This window comes from Dunckerocampus dactyliophorus, chromosome 9 (genome assembly GCF_027744805.1).
Source record: "Dunckerocampus dactyliophorus isolate RoL2022-P2 chromosome 9, RoL_Ddac_1.1, whole genome shotgun sequence".
NCBI lineage: Eukaryota > Metazoa > Chordata > Actinopteri > Syngnathiformes > Syngnathidae > Dunckerocampus > Dunckerocampus dactyliophorus.
In genome coordinates this window covers 5,240,885-5,258,827 of record NC_072827.1, presented here as the reverse complement: position 1 = coordinate 5,258,827, position 17,943 = coordinate 5,240,885, and the positions used below count along the sequence as shown (strand labels likewise).

The 17,943-nt window shown below is 41.6% G+C and overlaps 1 protein-coding gene across 5 annotated transcripts in view; it reads right to left on the bottom strand.

The window, feature by feature from the left end:
• Positions 1-17,943, bottom strand: part of LOC129187237 (contactin-associated protein-like 5) — a 125,577-nt gene that overhangs the window by 70,638 nt on the left and 36,996 nt on the right. For 4 of the 5 annotated variants that reach the window (XM_054786189.1, XM_054786190.1, XM_054786191.1 and 1 more), the window contains one exon: positions 15,659-15,806. In XM_054786189.1, coding sequence (XP_054642164.1) covers positions 15,659-15,806 — 148 coding nt within the window. Of the gene's footprint in view, positions 1-15,658; positions 15,807-15,952; positions 16,579-17,943 lie in introns of those variants that run through there. The other variant, XM_054786192.1, reaches the window with a different exon arrangement.

Here is a 17,943-nt window from a genome sequence, read left to right as displayed (position 1 = left end):
ATTCTGATAACACTGTAACGTTTGTTTGTTTGTTTACCATAATATAAAAAAAAATCAACCGTATGCTACTAAAATTTTGTTATTCTTGTAAAATTACTGCTGATTTTTAAACATTTTTGCAGTGTTTTTTCGAGTTTTAGTGTTAAATTACATTTTTAGAATGTGTTGCGGGCAAAGAAAAAAACAGCGGGTCACAAAAGGCCCCCAGGCTGCCCTTTGGACACCCGCGTATTTTGCTAACATGGGCTTGACCAAGTTTCGTGTCTTTTTTTTTTCTTGCGGTTGAATTTCGTGAAATACATTTTAAAACAGGGCCACACGGTGGCCCAGTGGTTAGCATGTTGGCCGCAGAGTCAGGAGATCGGGAAGACCTGGGTTGGATTCTCCCTTGGGCATTTCTGTGTGGAGTTTGCATGTTCTTCCCGTGTGTGCGTGAGTTTTCTCCGGGTACTCCGGCTTCCTCCCACATTCCAAAAACATGCATGTTAGGTTAATTGGAGACTCTAAATTGTCCATAGCTATGACTGTGTGAATGGTTGTTTGTCTATATATGCCCTGCGATTGGCTGGCGACCAGTCCAGGGTGTACCCCGCCTGTCGCCCGAAGTCAGCTGCAATAGGCTCCAGCATGCCCCCGCGATCCTAATGAGGAGAAGCGGCATAGAAAATGGCTGGATGGACATTTCAAAACAAATGTGACATCCACACATGTTTTTTTCTTGTTCATGATGCATTTTTTGACTGATGCGACTCATACTCTGGAGCGACTAATCGTCAGGGAAACCCGCTATTTATTTTTTCCAGTGATGCGTGGTGTGGTTTGTGACTGGTGAGCCACTGACTCCTTTAGTGTTGTTTTGTAACTAATACTTTCATTAAAATATGTAAAAGTAATTAACAATTCATAAATAAACACTTCATTAATATTTTGTAGTAGTTAATATAGAGAAAAAGAGAAAAAAATACAAATAAATAAATAAAAGAAAAAGAAAAAAAAAGAAAAAATTGACTTTAAAAATGTTGTTCTCAAATACTTCTTAGTCCCATTTACTTATTTTTTTTTCCACCTTCTAAATAAGCTTTTTAACATTATTAGAGCCCTGTAGACATGAGATAACACCCCTATAGTCACCTTTACACTCCTATTACCCAATATTCCATTCCATTTTCCTCCGCTTATCCGGGTCCGGGTCGCGGGGGCACATGTAGACCAGTTGGGCAAACTCCCAAGTACACTACAGTACCCTTGCAAGGGTGTAGAGCTGGTCCAGTGTTCCGTGACCAAAACCACATTGCACCTCCTGTAGCCGAGGTTCGATTAACGGTCGTACCCTTGTCTCCAGTACCCTGGAATAGACTTTCCCAGGGAGTTGGAGGAGTGTGATCCCACTATAGGTGGAAAGGGGGACCACCACCCCAGTCTGCCAATCCAAAGGTACTGTTCCCGACTTCCACGCAATGTTGAAGAGACGTGTCAGGCATGACAGTCCCTCAACATCCAGAGCCTTGAGGAATTCAGGGCTTTGCCACTGGGGAGCATTTTGACTACCCCAGTTTCCTCAGCCACGGTGATGGAACTGTCACGTTTGTGTCCTCAGAGTATTCCTCAAAGTATTCCTTCCAGCGCCCAACTATATCCTCAGGCGAGGTCAGCAGGCCCCCGTCCCCACTGTAAATAATGTGGACCGGGCACTGCTTCCCCTTTCTGAGCCGCCAGATGGTTTGCCAGAACCTCTTCGAGGCCGACCGAAAGCCGTGTTCCATTGCCTCACCGAACTCCTCCCACACCCGAGGTTTTGCCTCGACCACCGCCGAAGCCGCGTGCCGCTTGGCCTGCCGGTACCTATCAGCTGCTTCAGGAGTCCCACAAGCCATATTACCCAATATAGTAGACATAATAAGTGAAAATAAGAAATATACAACATAGAAAACCTTCTAAATGTGAAACATAATATAACATAATAAGAAAAAATAAGACATATTGGACATAAAAAGGATAACATAGAGTCACACGTTAGCTTTGGGAGAGCTCCTTGTTTTTTTTTTTTTCAGAACAACGTAGTTATAAATCCATGTGCTCGTATTTACTTATATTTTTACTCGCTATTTGTAAATATGACAACCCTGTTTTATCCCACTGTTTCTATTTTATTCGTATTGCATTGCATTTTATTCATAGCCCCTAACCCTAACCCTAACCCTTTGTCTTTTTCTTCTGCAATTGAGATACTGCAACCAAGCATTTCCCCTTGTGGATCAATAAAGTCTGTCAAAGTCTAAGTTCCTGTAGTGCAGCATGCTACGTATCACGTCAGAATGCGCCTTCTGAATTATATTTCTATTTTCGTTCATTTGCCCATTTTTATGCTTAAAATTTGCTTAAATATGCATATTTGTTTTGACGAATAATAGGCCATAGTCAACCACAAAGAAGCAATCATTTGATTATGTCATTTATTTTGAAAAACGTGATAGAGATAAAGTGGCGAGGAACAACTGTGTTTGTTTTTTTGTTTTTTTAATTCAAAATTATTTCAGGTGAGACTCACCTGCCTCTGCTAACCGTACCGTACGTCACATAGGTAAGTTTTAGGAAAATATCCGTTCCTGACTAAAAAAGGGAGAAAACCAGCCTTTTGTGAAAAGATTAGGGCGGTCAAAATGGACGTTTCCTTTAACGGCATACATTTTTTTTGACAAGCGATTGACGTGCGCACGTCCTGTTTGACCCTCGGCTGATGCCAGAAGAGGGAACAAATATTGAGCAGAAATGGGCAAAGACAAGGGTATTTTGCAGGGCAAGTTAAAGATCCACAGCCCTGGCAGATGCCTCTCTCCACAAGACCAAAGTTATTTGTGTTGCTGTGAGTCCAGTTGTCACGAAGTACGTCGCCGGGAAGAAGACAGAAGTTACTGGTGCACGGCAGATGTCATCAATACAGTGGTACCGTGGCATACGAGTGTCCTAACTAATGAGTGTTTTTTTTTTTTTCGATGCCAGCCTCCTCTCGGCGGATTTTTGCTTTGAGCTGCTAGCTAAAATTTGGGCTAGGAGCTACGAGTCGCGGGGAGGCATAGCTGAGGACGGCTATTTGGTGGCTTGTGTCAACGACAATGGATCTAAATAGCATTAGCTCTTGCTAGCGTTACTACCAGGAAATATTTTCAACACACACGTAACATACGTACATCAGAGTGATCTGATTTACTGTATCTTATTATGTATTGTGCTAAATGACAGGAACTACATCAAATTCATTAAATGAATACAGAGCCACCAACCACCAGTATCAGCCTGGACTTTGTTTTTCAGAGAGGGTATGGACCACGGATATGCACATTAGCACTCAATAAGGTCACCAAATATTACCTTTATGCATTCCCACTTAGTATCAGCATTTGGGAGCAAATATGAGGTGCAAGAAAAACCAAAACAACACAGTAAAGTAGTCTTATCTGTACATCGTAGGAGACGATGCATTGCAAAGTTAAATGGTACGTTCAAGGATCGTGGAACAGAGTGGAACAAGTCGTCGCTCACGTTAAACATGCAACCATTGTGGGATTTGTAACTACAAATGTGTATCCATTTACAAAAAAATGATGTAGTTATTTACAAATTATTTCATTTTTTATTTTTGTGTGCTTTATTTAAATCATTGCGCCTGAATGTTTCCTGCGGCGCCTGCCTTACAGCGTTCTTGGGGATATGATGCGCCCTTTAACACACTGGAAAATACTGTAGGCTGTTGGCTTCTTCATTAACGTCCACATCGACAAATAATCGGTGAATCATATCAAATCAAATGTTATCGTTTGTGCACTGTATCGAATTGTTCTGTTTTTAAAATGTATGGTTTCTGAATCGTATCTTAACTCACGTATCTAGATGTGCATGAAAGTTGTTACCACAAAGAGACTTACATCCCCACTTATTATAGATAAAAAAAATGTCTTTCTATCTGTGATTAATGGCGATTAATTATGCGTTAACTATGGACCAAATGCGATTAAATGCAAATAAATATTTTAATCGATTGACAGCCCTAGAAAAGATACATTTCAAGCACAACTTTCATTTTGACACAAGTATGTTTTGCTTTCATGACAGCTCAAGTATCTACACAACTATACAACAACATAAATAACGCAACAAAAGGGCTGTTTTACATCAAAATCATTTATTTGCAAATATAACACCATGAACTATTTACAATTTTCACATTTGAAAATGAACTATGTGTGCGCATGCGTGTGCACGCGTGCACGTGTGTGTGTGTGCATGTGTTAAAATGTCCCTACAATGCATAATCTTCTGCATGCTACACTCCTCCACGCTCTCTCACTTCCTCCATCCTGTCATGTGTGTTTTTACCGTCCAGTAGCTGTCTGACAATGCATATAAAATTCCACGGCACTCTTTATTCTTGTGTAGTGGCTACGGATGTCAAAATGTTACTTCAAATGTTGCCCGTAGAGCCCGAGACGGATGAATGACTTGACAATATTTCCTATGGCAAAGATAACTTTGAACGTTTGGTGTTGTCTTCCAGAAAAATGTTATTTTGGTGTCACGATACTGTGAACGTCCAACAGTGAAAAGAGTCCAGCTTGTGAAAAATGGCTCCAATATGCTGTGGCTACGGGGCAAAAGAATCGGCCATTATCTGTGTTAATGTTCACATCTCCCCTGAGGGCTGGCGAGCAAAAAAAACAAACAAAAAAAACCCCTCAGGAGCCGTCCTATCTCCTGGAGGTGCACGGCGGTCCACAAAGGAACATGACACACGTAGCCAAAGTGACTCTTTGGGCGCGGGCATCTTTCCTCAACCGTGTGCTTTAACTCTGCAGGCCCCTTGTTTGTTTTATAGCGCTCCTGTTTGTTTTGTGATCTGTGAAGCACTTTGTGTAGCCCCGGGCGCTACGGTGTGCTCTATAAATACAAAGTAATGCTATGCAAGAGAGTCTCGTGCGCCTGTGGCTCGCCGCCGCAGTTGGCTCTCCACGGAGGGGCGAGAATAAAGAGAGCGACAAACGAGGTGTTTTTTTTTTTCTTTTACAAGCTGTTTCTTTACAAACCTGAACAGAGCAATCAAAGCAACTGGCTGGAATCAAGTTCATTTCTGCTACCAGGGGAGGCCTGGTTTACCTAATTAGCACTGTTAGCAGGATTCAAACAGCAGCAGCAACACATGACTGCACGGGTGCACCACTTAAAAGGTGCACTTGTGTAGGAAGGGTGGGATAAAATATCATGGTATCGTTATCTTGTATTGGACTAGCATTGATTCACCAACATCAGGTAGCGACACTAGCATCTTTCACTCCGCAACACAAGATCCCGCACTCACCCATTTTTGTCTGGATTGATTTGTCTCGACGGTGAGTTGGGACTGACCCATGGGGCGCTGGCTTGGCCATTAAAACTACTTAAGGGAACGAGCTGGAAATGCTAACCATGCTAACAGCTATTGCGCTAACATCTAACATGCCAACAAACTGCGTGGTCCCATTATGTTGTCATCTTGTCTAATAAGTCTAATAAACCATGGAACAGGCTAACTATTGCCAAGCTAACATATACAACGATAGCAACTTAAGTGCAGAAAGCACTTAGGCAGACCCAAAAGAATTATCCATCAGATAATGACATTATACACAAAAAATGCCACTGGATAAAATGCTAACACCCGAACAGTTGGTATGCTAACATATAGCAAGGTGGCACCTTGAGTACTGAAGGCTGGAATTGCTCGAAGTGTCAGGTACTATTTAAAAATGCTCATTATGCTAACAAATGCTAACAGATGATATGCCAACATATAGCAAGATAACAACTTGAGTGCAACAAGAGCTAAGGCAGACCTAACGGCTAAAGAGACTGATAAAATGATAACACGATAAGAGTTTGTGTGTGAGCATATAATGTGGCAGGATAGCAACTTGAGTCGAGAAAGTGCTAAAGGATGACCCATAAGAATGACAAATCATGTCTTGTTGTCAGGTACTGTTTCAAAAAGGCAATGTGACTGGATAAAATGATAATATGCTAACAGTTAGTGTGCTATGATTTTGCAGGATAGCAACTTGAGTCGAGAAAGCGCTAAAGGATGACCCATAGGCATAATACGTCATGTCCTGTCATCAGCTACTATCTCAAAACGGCAATGTGACAAGATAAAATGCTAAACGCTAAGATACAGCAAGATGGCGCCTTGAATACAGAAGGCTCAAAGTCGGTTGTCAAGTACTGCTAAAAATGCTAATCAGACTGGATAATCTGCTAACAGGCTACCAGATGATATACCAATAACAACTTGAGTACAAAAAGAGCTAAGGCAGACCCAAGGGCTAAAGAGACTGATAAAATGATAACACGCTAAGAGTTGGTGTGTGAGCATATACTGTGGCAAGATAGCAACTTGAGTCAAGAAAGCGCTAAAAGATGAACCACAAGGATGACAAATCATGTCCTGTTGTCAGGTACTGTTTCAAAAAGGCAATGTGACTTGATAAAATGCTAACAGTTTATGCTAACACATAGCAAGATGGTGCCTGTTGTCAAGTACTATTAAAAATGCTAATCAGACCGGATAATCTGCTAACAGGCTACCAGATGATATACAAATAACAACTTGAGTACAAAAAGAGCTAAGGCAGACCCAAGGGCTAAAGAGACTGATAAAATGATAACACGCTAAGAGTTGGTGTGTGAGCATATACTGTGGCAAGATAGCAACTTGAGTCAAGAAAGCGCTAAAAGATGAACCATAAGGATGACAAATCATGTCCTGTTGTCAGGTACTGTTTCAAAAAGGCAATGTGACTTGATAAAATGCTAACAGTTTATGCTAACACATAGCAAGATGGTGCCTGTTGTCAAGTACTATTGAAAATGCTAATCAGACCGGATAATCTGCTAAAACGCTAACAAATGATATGCCAATAACAACTTGAGTTGGTGTGCAACCATACACTGTAGCAGGATAGGGACTTGAGTAAGGAAGGCTCGAAAAAAAGACACATTGGGAAGAAACACCATGTCCTCTCACCAGGTACTGTTTCAAAATGGCAAGGAGACTGGCTAAAATGATAACAACAACATAAAGCAAGATAAGCAACTTGCGTCAAGGTTTCCGCTACATGTAATGGATCGTGGCGGGGCGCCACGGCTCAGTAAATGTCGCCACGAAAACAACGTTAAGTAATACAGTGTATGGATGGCCATACAGCATATGCTACATCGGGGTGGCCATTACGGCGATCACAAAGGTAGTGTCGGTCGCGTGTCACTTGCATCATTACTGTCACTTCCTAGATTTCATATGACATCAGTCAGCTGACATTAGGCCCCCTTCTCATTTGCTCCTGTGCTGCAGCGCGCCATAAAAAAAAAAAAAAAAAGTGGAGAAGAAATATCGGCAGGCACACACGGATAATGCAACTTTCTTGTTTGTTATTCCGATTACGGATGAAGTAACTCAGCGGTAAGATGCCTATATCTATAACAAAAGTTAACAAAAGTTCACTTGTAGCGGCTACTAGTGTAGAAAAGTCAGTTGTGTCATGGCTGCGCATGAACTCTACTATAGAAATGTGTTTTCTCCAAGTTGGTCTGTTAAACTGCTATTTCACTCTGAATTGGAAAATGTGCCCATTGCTGAAAGCTTTTTAATATGTTGCCTTGACTACGGCTGCATTGTCTTTTGCATAATCCTTCATTTCTCATGTGCAGTATCTGTAATGTATCGCAAACGCTAACTGGATGTACTACATGAGCGCCTAGTAGCATATTACTCAGTTTATGTACACAACTATTGAGCAATTATGTGTAATTATCTTTATTGCCATATTGGTTTGAACTGTGTATTACCGAACTATATCAACTATTTTGAAGACCTGTAAACTTTGAGAGTGTGAATGTGAAATACTGTACTAATCATTCCTATTTAGTATAGTAGTTGCAAAGTTTACCGCTTTACCGTTTTGATTGTGTGCACCCCTGATATACGTGTACAATGTACATAAATAGTCATATTTATAAATAAAACACATACATATGTTTATAGGAGGAGGTAGATCTTTGGGGCAAAGTAGCTCACAGGCTGAAAAAGTGTGAGCACCCCTGTGCTACAGTATATAGATACATGTATCGCCTATTATTTACATATTGACCACACTTAATTTGAAATAAAATATGTGCACGGCTCAGATCAAGTACCCTTTGCTGTCTTCAACTTCACTTGAGTAGTATTTGAAATAGTTGTTCTAACAACGTGTACTATCCCTATCACTGACGTTTATCGAGTGAGGAAGCTTACCAAACCATAAATTAAGCCTGTTCATGTTTTTATTTTGCGCTAGCACGGCTATGTTGTAAAAAAGTGTCTATATTTGGACATTGAAATGTTACATGTAAAGCATGTCTCCTTTTGTTGTGAAATTAACAATATTTTCTCTGATCATTTTGTCATGATTTCTACTTAGAATTAAAGAATGATGTCTGAAATTGGTTTCTAATGTGTTTTATTCAAATATTCTCAAAAAATGTACTGTTGTGTAATCATTAGTGAAACGTACATTACCTTCGTGTCCGCCTGCCAATGAAAGTTTTGAAGAACATAATTCCATGGAAAAACAAACCCCATGATGATTAAAATGGTTTATATTCATGGAATAATTACTCAACTCTGCAACTAAAGTGATTTTTTGTGTATAAAAGAGTAAAATAAGATTATTTGAACAAAAGTCTAACACCGAGTGGACACTGAGTTATGTACTTTACATTTAAGAAAGAGTGAACTTCGGAGGGTTGCTATGGGAAATGGAAGACGTCTCGAGCTCTGGTATGTTGGGTGTGTGTTTTGCAATGTTTGAAGTTTGTGTTGATAACATTACCAAGGTCTCTCCACCAGTTTCAAATTTGAAATGTAACACTGGGGTACCCTTGATCTGAGCCATGCACGTATCTATCAAATATCACAAACACTTCATTTTGCACCGGATAACCTGGAATCACCTGTCTGCCCTGATGGCACTTGACAGATAAGGAGTGGAAGAAAAGGCAGAAAGAAAGGCATTTCAAGTGAATTTATGCATTTGTTGTTCAAGCTTGTGGAAACAACCCTAATGTTGACATTATTACCGACAGTACATTTCAATATTTAAAAAAAAAATCATGCCACAGCGACGCAGCAGCGGCACGACAAAGCGGCAGCAGTCCGCCTCCCATGCAGCCCACCACCACAGCTTTAAAAAATCCTAGGGGAAAGCCTGACTTGGGCAACTAAAGTGCTAAAGCAGGACCATTAGGATAATACATGATGTCCTGTCATCAGATCCTATTTTAAACTGAAATGTAACGAGACCTGAATGCTAACAGTAACATGCTAACATTAACATACAGTATAACAACATAGCAGCTTGAGCACAGCGAGCAATAAGGCTAACCCATGAGGATTATGCATCCTGTCCTGTTGTCAGGTGCTTATGAGACTGGATGAAACGCTAGCATGCAAACAGTAACTTGTAGCAGGATAGCAACTTGAGCAGCGAGAGCGCTAAGGCTGCCCCATAAGGACGATACAGTACATCATGTCCTGTAGGTCTTTGTTTGAAAGCTTCCCCTGCTGTAGAGCAGACTGCAGCACGTCTGATAATAATCATAAATAATAACAATAGCGATGTGGAGGCACACACAAACACACACACACACACACACACACACACACACGGACGCACAATGAAGATGACATTTGTGTTTACAAATGTCTTCCCTCCCGGCGTGGCATATAAACCAGCAAAGAAAAGCTCATGCTCCCTCATCACTTCCTGGCTCATCCTTCACTTCCTGTACCGTCCAATCGCAGCCAGGTGGCATTTTGGCCGTCACCTTTACATAATCCTTCTTGCGGGAGACTCTAATGTGCCAGTGTGGGCTGCAGTCATGAGCTCACACTCACACAGGCTCCGCAGTCTTATTATTCCTCACTCTTGGAGGCTAAAAGTGCTCACCTGAAGCGTACCGCGGAGTTTATGTTTGCCTAACACCGGCGGCGGCGGCGTGGCCGGACGTCGTAAAACTGCTCATTGTGACATTGCCAGCCACGCTCGCCGCATTTATAGCCTCGTTTTCAAATGAAAAGACCTTTTTTTACGTGCATTTTACTGACGATGCTGTTATCACCTGGACTCACCGGACACTTCATTAGGTACGCCAAGACATGAGCTGGAGCTAAAAGCTAAGATAATAAAGATAATAAAGCTCACGTTTATGTCCCACAAACTGTAACCACCAAAGTAACATTTTACATATTATATACAGTAGTATATTATATACTATATTTTATATCGTTTCTTTGGTGAGCTTCACTGATCACGCACAAGACGCGCTGTACGTAGGGCCCCACCACCACCCATAGGATGCGCAGCGCTGTCCCGGATCACTTCCATGCTGGCCGTTATGCGTACACGGCCGTCCCTCGTCACTTCACACTTCCAACATCTCGTCCGCAGTTATCGCAGTTTTTAACAAATTCATTCACAAATAAATGAGCGTTCTTTTGCCTATTATTAGCTAAAAAATATGCATATTTAAAAAAGACTCAGTCAAATTTATTTGAAATATCACCCAAATGGGTTGCTTTTATTTATTTAAAAAAAATTCGCATTTTCATTTTTTTAAATAAAACCATTTTAAGTCTTTTTTTTCTGCCTTTTTTGTGACGAAAATTAACCGAACCAAGCAGTTCAAGAAACTGAAGTGAACTGAAATTACATTACCGTTACACCCGTAACTACTATGAACGATAATTTGGAGCACAATTATCAACCAGCAAAATTTGTTATCGTGACAAGCACATGGCCGACCAATAAAAAAAAGTTGCCACATGCTGCAAGTGTCGACCGGGCCGCACTTTGGACACCCCTGTGTTTTGCTAACAGGTTTTGTGACCAAAATAATAGAAACCTCATCATGGTCTGACGCAGCAGATGGGGGTTTAGCATAGGAGCATGTCGCTTACATCCTTAACTGTCATACAAGTGCGAAAACCACTTGAGAATTACACAAAAGAAAGAGTAAATCACTGTCGGAAATAAAGGAGCAGTTTGTTTTTGTCGATTACGTACGATGGAATGAGAGTGCCCCCCTCTCATGTAGCCAAAGTCAGCAAAATAATACAAACACCTCTCAGTATGATGCAACAGACAGTGGTTTGCATCGCAGCATGTCTCTGTCCCCCTTTTCGAAGCTTAGCAATCTCCTGCCGTTGGCTGCCGGAACTGGCACACGCGCCAGCCGCCCTCACGCCGTCACATGCGTGTTGCATGCCGATGTCGGTGACATGTGCCGCTTGATGCAATTCTTAGCAATTTGAGGAGAAAGGCCCACTCATTGCAACCTACTCGCTATCTCATGACCTCCAGCTATGACGATACCACTTTGTGTTACTCTATGTGTTATGTAAACGTTCAAATGTGGTCCCAGTGTTGGGTCTACATTAAACACTAGGATTTTTGTTGGAGGATTTTGGTTTAAATTAGGGGCCACCGATCAGTATCGGCCGATTTCTGTGAAAAAGCACGTGATCGACATACGGCGTAAATGCCTTTCAACGCCGATCACAAAAGCCAATCAACTGTGGCTTTTATTATTGCAACCTGCAGCCTGTAGCCATCCTCGCGTACAGTGTAGAGTTTTGGGTACCGTCCTATCTGCCAACACATGCCACAAAAACTACCTGGCGAGGGTAGCAGGTTAAAAAGCTTTCTTATATTACGGCTTTTGAAGAACAAAGACTTGACATAGTACGCCGAGTTTTCAGGGCTCACAGTGTGATCATCTGTCAATCGGCAGCTAACGCAGACAAAACACTGGACAACTCTCACCCATATGTGCACGGCAGTCAGAAGGCTAAGCTAATAACCCGAAAAATCACTGAATTTATCGGATGAGATGAGCAGCTTTTGTTTGCCATGGAAGACACCGGGTTCGCCAACTCGCTTGAAGCCCACCGACGTGCTACCTGGAAGTCCTGCTAGAGCTCCACCAATGTACTCTCACATCCAAAGTCTCCTTAACTCGTCCAATCCCAGCCATTTTTCAAAAGACAAACCCTTCAGTACCAGCCATTTTAGACCATTTTGACAGATTTTTTTCAACGCACACAGAATATAAATGGCCATATAATCATGTAACCTTCCAAAAGAAAGATTAGACTCCCGTCTTCCATCCGAAAAAAGTTTGTTCCTACGTTTGTCTGTTCTTTAGTAATCAGCAGTAGGACATAGGTAAGTTTCAGGAAAATATCAGTTCCCAACTTGAAAAGGGAGAAAATCAGGTGAGAATGGCCCCTTGAAAATGTAGAAAATGTGTCGTTTGTATAACTTCAAAATGGGTAATAGGCAATCATGATAACAATTAGGGATGCGCATCGGACAACATTTCCTTGATCGATCATGTTTAAGACTAATTGCTAATTCAACAACAGGTTGGACAAATTTATTAATAAAAATGAATTACTCGCGAATGGCCAATACGGATACAGAACTAACATTTCAACTTCCATGGCACTAATTGAAATTACAGTCTTGTTTTATCCACCTGAGAAAGTTAGCGAAGGTAAAACCTTACCTTCCCTCATGTTGTTCATTTATTTATTATTTGCCGCTTGGACTACTGTAATTTCTTGTAAGACAGCACACAAGAGCTAATAAAAAAAAACACGGAAGACTTAACTGTACTAAAAAGATGTTCAAACCGACTATCCCTGAACCTAAGAAAAACTAAAGTCATGCTATTTGGTAAGTGCAAAAAGGATACGCATGAGCAAATACAAATTGGTGGCGTAGACACTGACAGGGGGAACGAAAATAAATTTCCCTGCGTTATAATACACAAGATCAACTGGAAATCTCACTGAAATCTCACATTAAAAACATACAACATAATGTGGCAAGAAATACCTCAATACTGAATAAAGCAAAATTGTGCACTTCACTCGCTCACTGTGCTATAAAAAAGGTCACTTAGGATAATCCATAAGGCCGCTTACAGAGAACACACAAACCCTTTATTTCCAAAATCACAATTATTCAAATTTGCGGACTCAGTAAGCGTTCAGATGGCTAAAATTATGCATTACGCAAACAAGAACCTTCTACCCAAAAATGTAAAACAATTCTTATCAACAAGAGTGGAGAAATATGATCTTAGGGAAAAATGTATCCTAAAAACACTTGTATGCACGGACAACACTAAAAATGTTCAGCATTTCTGTATGTGGAATCAAGTTGTGGAACGGGTTGAGTAAGGAACGCAAACAATGCACTAAAATAAGTGATTTCAAGACCGTGAGTATAAACCTTGACTATCATTGCACTATGTTGTTATACAGCCTTAACACTTTTTTAGGTATTTACAAAAGGCACAAAGTACAAGAGGTGAATAAATGTATTGCAGCTGATGTGATGAGGGGTAGGATTAAATAAACTTTGCTTCTTCCAACTCAAAAAAAAAAAAAAAAAAAAAAAAAAAAAAAAAGACTAATTGCTAATTTGCGTATATCAGGGGTGGGCAACCTTTAGCCTCAAAAGAAACATTTTGCCTCCTCTTCCAGTAAACCTTTTCAAAGTTGAAATTTAATATATATATTTTTTATACATGTGCATGGCTCAGATCAAGGGTACCCAAGTGTTTTGGGTAAAATTTCAAACTGGTGGAGAGACCTTGGTAATGTTATCAACACAAACTTTAAACATTGCAAAACACACACCCAACATACCAGAGCTCGAGACGTCTTCCATTTCCCATAGCAACCCTCCGAAGTTCACTCTTTCTTAAATGTAAAGTACAGTACATAACTCGGTGTCCACTTTATGCTGTTATCTCTGCATAGATTGGACTTTTGTTAGAAAAGTAACTTATATTTGAGAGAGTATCGTAAAGTAAATAAAAACAAGTGACAAATCTAGATCTTGAGTTAAAGCTCTGAAAATATGGCAAAGAAAAATGGACCTTCAGTCCTTACAATGCCATTGTTGTATCACTACAAAGACTACAAATCCCATCGGCCGTTCTTCAGACTGTAATGACATCAACTTTGACCTATCAACTCCACGATACAAGCTAATCGTTGCAGCACTGTGGCAAAATGAGCCAGGATTCAGTGAAATGCACTGAGTGAGTGGTTCTTGAATTATCATGCTAAAGACAAAATTACAAGGCGATCTTTGACCTCCCATGAGGGACACGCCGATCACTTCCGGGTTAAATACGGAGCAATTTATCAACAAACACGCTAGAATTTATTTGTTTCGGATAAATGTCAACAACATATAATATGACGGATAAAAGTAAGTAAAATCCGACTAGTAATGATTAATAATTTTGCCCACTTTGCGTGTTTATTTCGCCGCTTCGTGCACACGACACGAACGGCGACATATGAGAGGTAAAAAAAAACGGCTGTCAAAACGAGTTACACTCGATAAACACAAAATTTGTAACTGTGATAGGGATAGTACACGTTGTTAGAACAACAATTTCAAATACTACTCAAGTGAAGTTGAAGACAGCAAAGGCTACCCTTGATCTGAGCCATGCACATATTTTTTTTAATATATGTTTGTGTAAAATTCAAAGAAAGCGTAGCCAACTTTAACATAACTTCAACACATTTGTTGCCATTCTATTGGTCCTGTCATTGACTGTCTTTGCAGGGAGGAGCATTTCTTTCATTTTCTGAACAACTTCTGGTTTATTTTTTAAATTCGGAGAACAGATGCTGTGATATTTTTATGGACTATTTTTTTCATGTATTCTCCATCTGTGAACGGCTTCCTCCTCCTTACGATCTCCAGTGCAGTCACCACGCGAGTTGCTGGTACTTGAGTGTGGAGCCTTCATCCACTTCTTGAAAGTATGTTTGCTCTGCTCAACCTTCAACAGCAGTTCCGTCATCGCTCCCTTACGCAGTTGGGTGCTTTTCAGAAAGAGCTGAGTGCGTGTTCTGAAAAAGTCTTTCAATGTTACATTTCCTGTTGTTGGCTAATTTATCCAGCACACGGGTGGCTAAGCCAGCGTCACTGGCAGTGAAGGCAAAGGAATATGTCCATTCAGAATCGAAGTCTCTACTTTCTTCCAATATTTTACTTCTTTTTAGGGACGTATTCATGGTTCTGGATAGCTTACCGCGGGTGTAGCACACTCTCAACACGTCTTTGTCGTGTCTCACTTATAGAACACACTGGCCCCCTACCCCCTTCCCTATCTCATCCAATCCAGCAGTCACAACAGTGTAGATGCATTCACGGACGCACATTTCTTCCGCTTCGGTGTTAAAAAAAATTGCAGAGCTGGGCGTGGGAGCCGTAACTAGTAGGCTGAAGAGCCACATGTGGCTCCGGAGCCACGGGTTGCCGACTACTGGTGTGTATGCATTTACATTAAGTCATATTAATGGCAAGAAAGTTGACAACAAAGCCCAAAGAACTTCTGCCATAACACAACTCTTCGTGGAATCAACAGCATGTCTGTTAGTTGCGGCCAAGTAGTGCATTCCATTTAGCCTCCGTTGCTTCATGATTCAATTATTCAACAACCAATGCAACATAAACATATAGTGCAGGCTATGCTAGCAGGTTAAGATGCGACTTACTGTAGGAACAGCCGTAAACCTCCACTCGGAGGCCTATCCAGCCACTGGGGTTCCAGTCGAGGGGGACGAAGCGAAGGTAACGTGCCCTCATCGAGTGGGACAGCTTGTTCTGGACGACCCCCTCCGAATTGACGTTCCCGACAAACCTCTGTGGGAAACAGACAGAGAGACGTTAGGCTATGACACGTCATCAATACTAAGACGATGTAGCAGAGGCTGAATATGTAAAAGAGAGACGGAATAACAAGCTGGATCCTTTTTTCTGAAAGAAGAAAAGCAAGCATCAAGGCTAACCTGAGGGTGAGATCTTTCTTGTGCCTTTGAACCAAACGCCTCTATTCTATTAGGAACTGACAGATACGAATCATCATGTGGTCCTTTCATACGTCTGCACTCTCACGTCCACTTTGCTTCTTGTAAACACAACACGACGGAGCGCGTTTGCGAGGCGTCGTTTGTCTTTTTCATCTCCGGCAGGCAACAAAGCCAAAAGAGGCGCAGACTGGAAAACACAAAGAGACAATAGAGTCTCTAGACTAATGATGCTGCTAACGGATTCCAGCCAGGTGACATATTCAATCAAAAAGGAATCACGTCTGAAAACAAAGAGACAAGCTCACAGTCAGACTGCAAAGCAGAGGCAGCGCCATTGAAGACGGCGAGCTGCTCCTCGCTCGATAATCGAAGGCCGGCGTGCAGCCGTTAAGGACGATGTTGGGCCTCTTGCCAAGGCTTCCCCCAATTTACTGACTGTGTCTTCTTCCTCAAATGGAGACCTAATGTGTTGATTTGTTGCTCGCTACTTTAATTTTGAGCGGCTCTGGAAGCTTTTGCCGCTCACTTCCTCCTCTGTCAAAACAAAAACAATTTTGCAGCGCTTATCTTTTCCTCACAGCACCAGCAGCATTAAGTTGACGACAGAGAAGAAGAAGAAGTCAACGCTTGAAAACGGGTCAAACGTATGAACTACACCTACTACTACATGTACCGGCTGCCTCGGTTCACTATGGCCACCATGGTTTTCTTTGGTTTACTGTCAACAGTTGTCAGAGATATACAAATAACAAATACTATGTACAGTGCAGTACCATTCCAAAGTGTACCGCTGCAAACCAAATTGAGCATGCTGGGAACATCAGAATGCTGGAAAGATGGCCGGCAAACTGGAATTAAGAGTAGAACACTCAAGACTTACAGGTTTTAGCTTCAAGTTAAGCAGAAAGAAGAAGCTTGTTCAAAAAGCCTTCTGAGGAAAACCCTTTGTCTCGAGGATCCCTGACCCAAAAAATACCACTGAGGAAACCCCACGGGGACTAAGCCCCAGAGTACCAAAGTGGGTTTTGTTAGCTCGGGAGATGAACAAAGATCTTGTCACTAAACAAACCATTTGGAGCTTAAACACAAGAGGAACAACCTTGGATTTTACCACTGAGAGAAACCTACGGACCTCTCTGTGTGGTCCTTCAGCAAACAGCAAAGACCAAGCCACCGGAGAAGCAACATCTGGCCTTGTCCCGGAACAAACCAGCCGGTGCTTGAACCGCGAGTAAATCTCCCTAGTGCCTTGGAACAAAGGTAACCCTCTGGGACCTAATATCTGCAAGATATCAAGCAAGACTCAACTAAAAACTAAGACTAAGACACCAGAAAAAACTAGAGTCTTGCCACTGAATGAAACCCTCTGGGGCCTCAAGAGAACCAAGCAGGGTTCGTTTGGCTAAAAAAACTAAATAAGACCAATTCAACAGAGAAGCAAGCTAGGGCCTTGGACCTAGAAAACCCCATGGAGTCTAACCAAATAATCTGGGTTCTCTTTGCTACGGAAAGCAACTAATATCTAGTTTCCGGAGAAGCAAGTTTGGGCCTTGCCACAGAACAAAATATCTGGATCCTTATCCCTAGGACTAAGATTAGAATTTGCCTCAGAGGAAACTTTATGGGACCTAACCTCAGTTCCTTTGCCTAAAGAAGCCAGGAGGCAAAGTGTCCACAGAAGCAAACTAGGCCTTTGCTGCTGAACACACCATCTGGATTCTAAGATTCAACCCAGAGGTTAGGCTGGGTCTAAAGAAACTAACTAAGGCCTATTTCCTGGAGAAGCAAGCAAGCCAGGTCCTTGCAATTGAACAAACCACCTGGCTACTAACCTGCAGAGGAGAGATGCTGCAAAACAATCTAAAGCCCTGTCTCGCCTCTGGAGAGTCAAGCAGAGTTCTTGCCGGCGGCTAAACAAGCTAAGACCAAGGCCTGGGCTGAAACCACATGAAGGAAACATTGACTGAGCT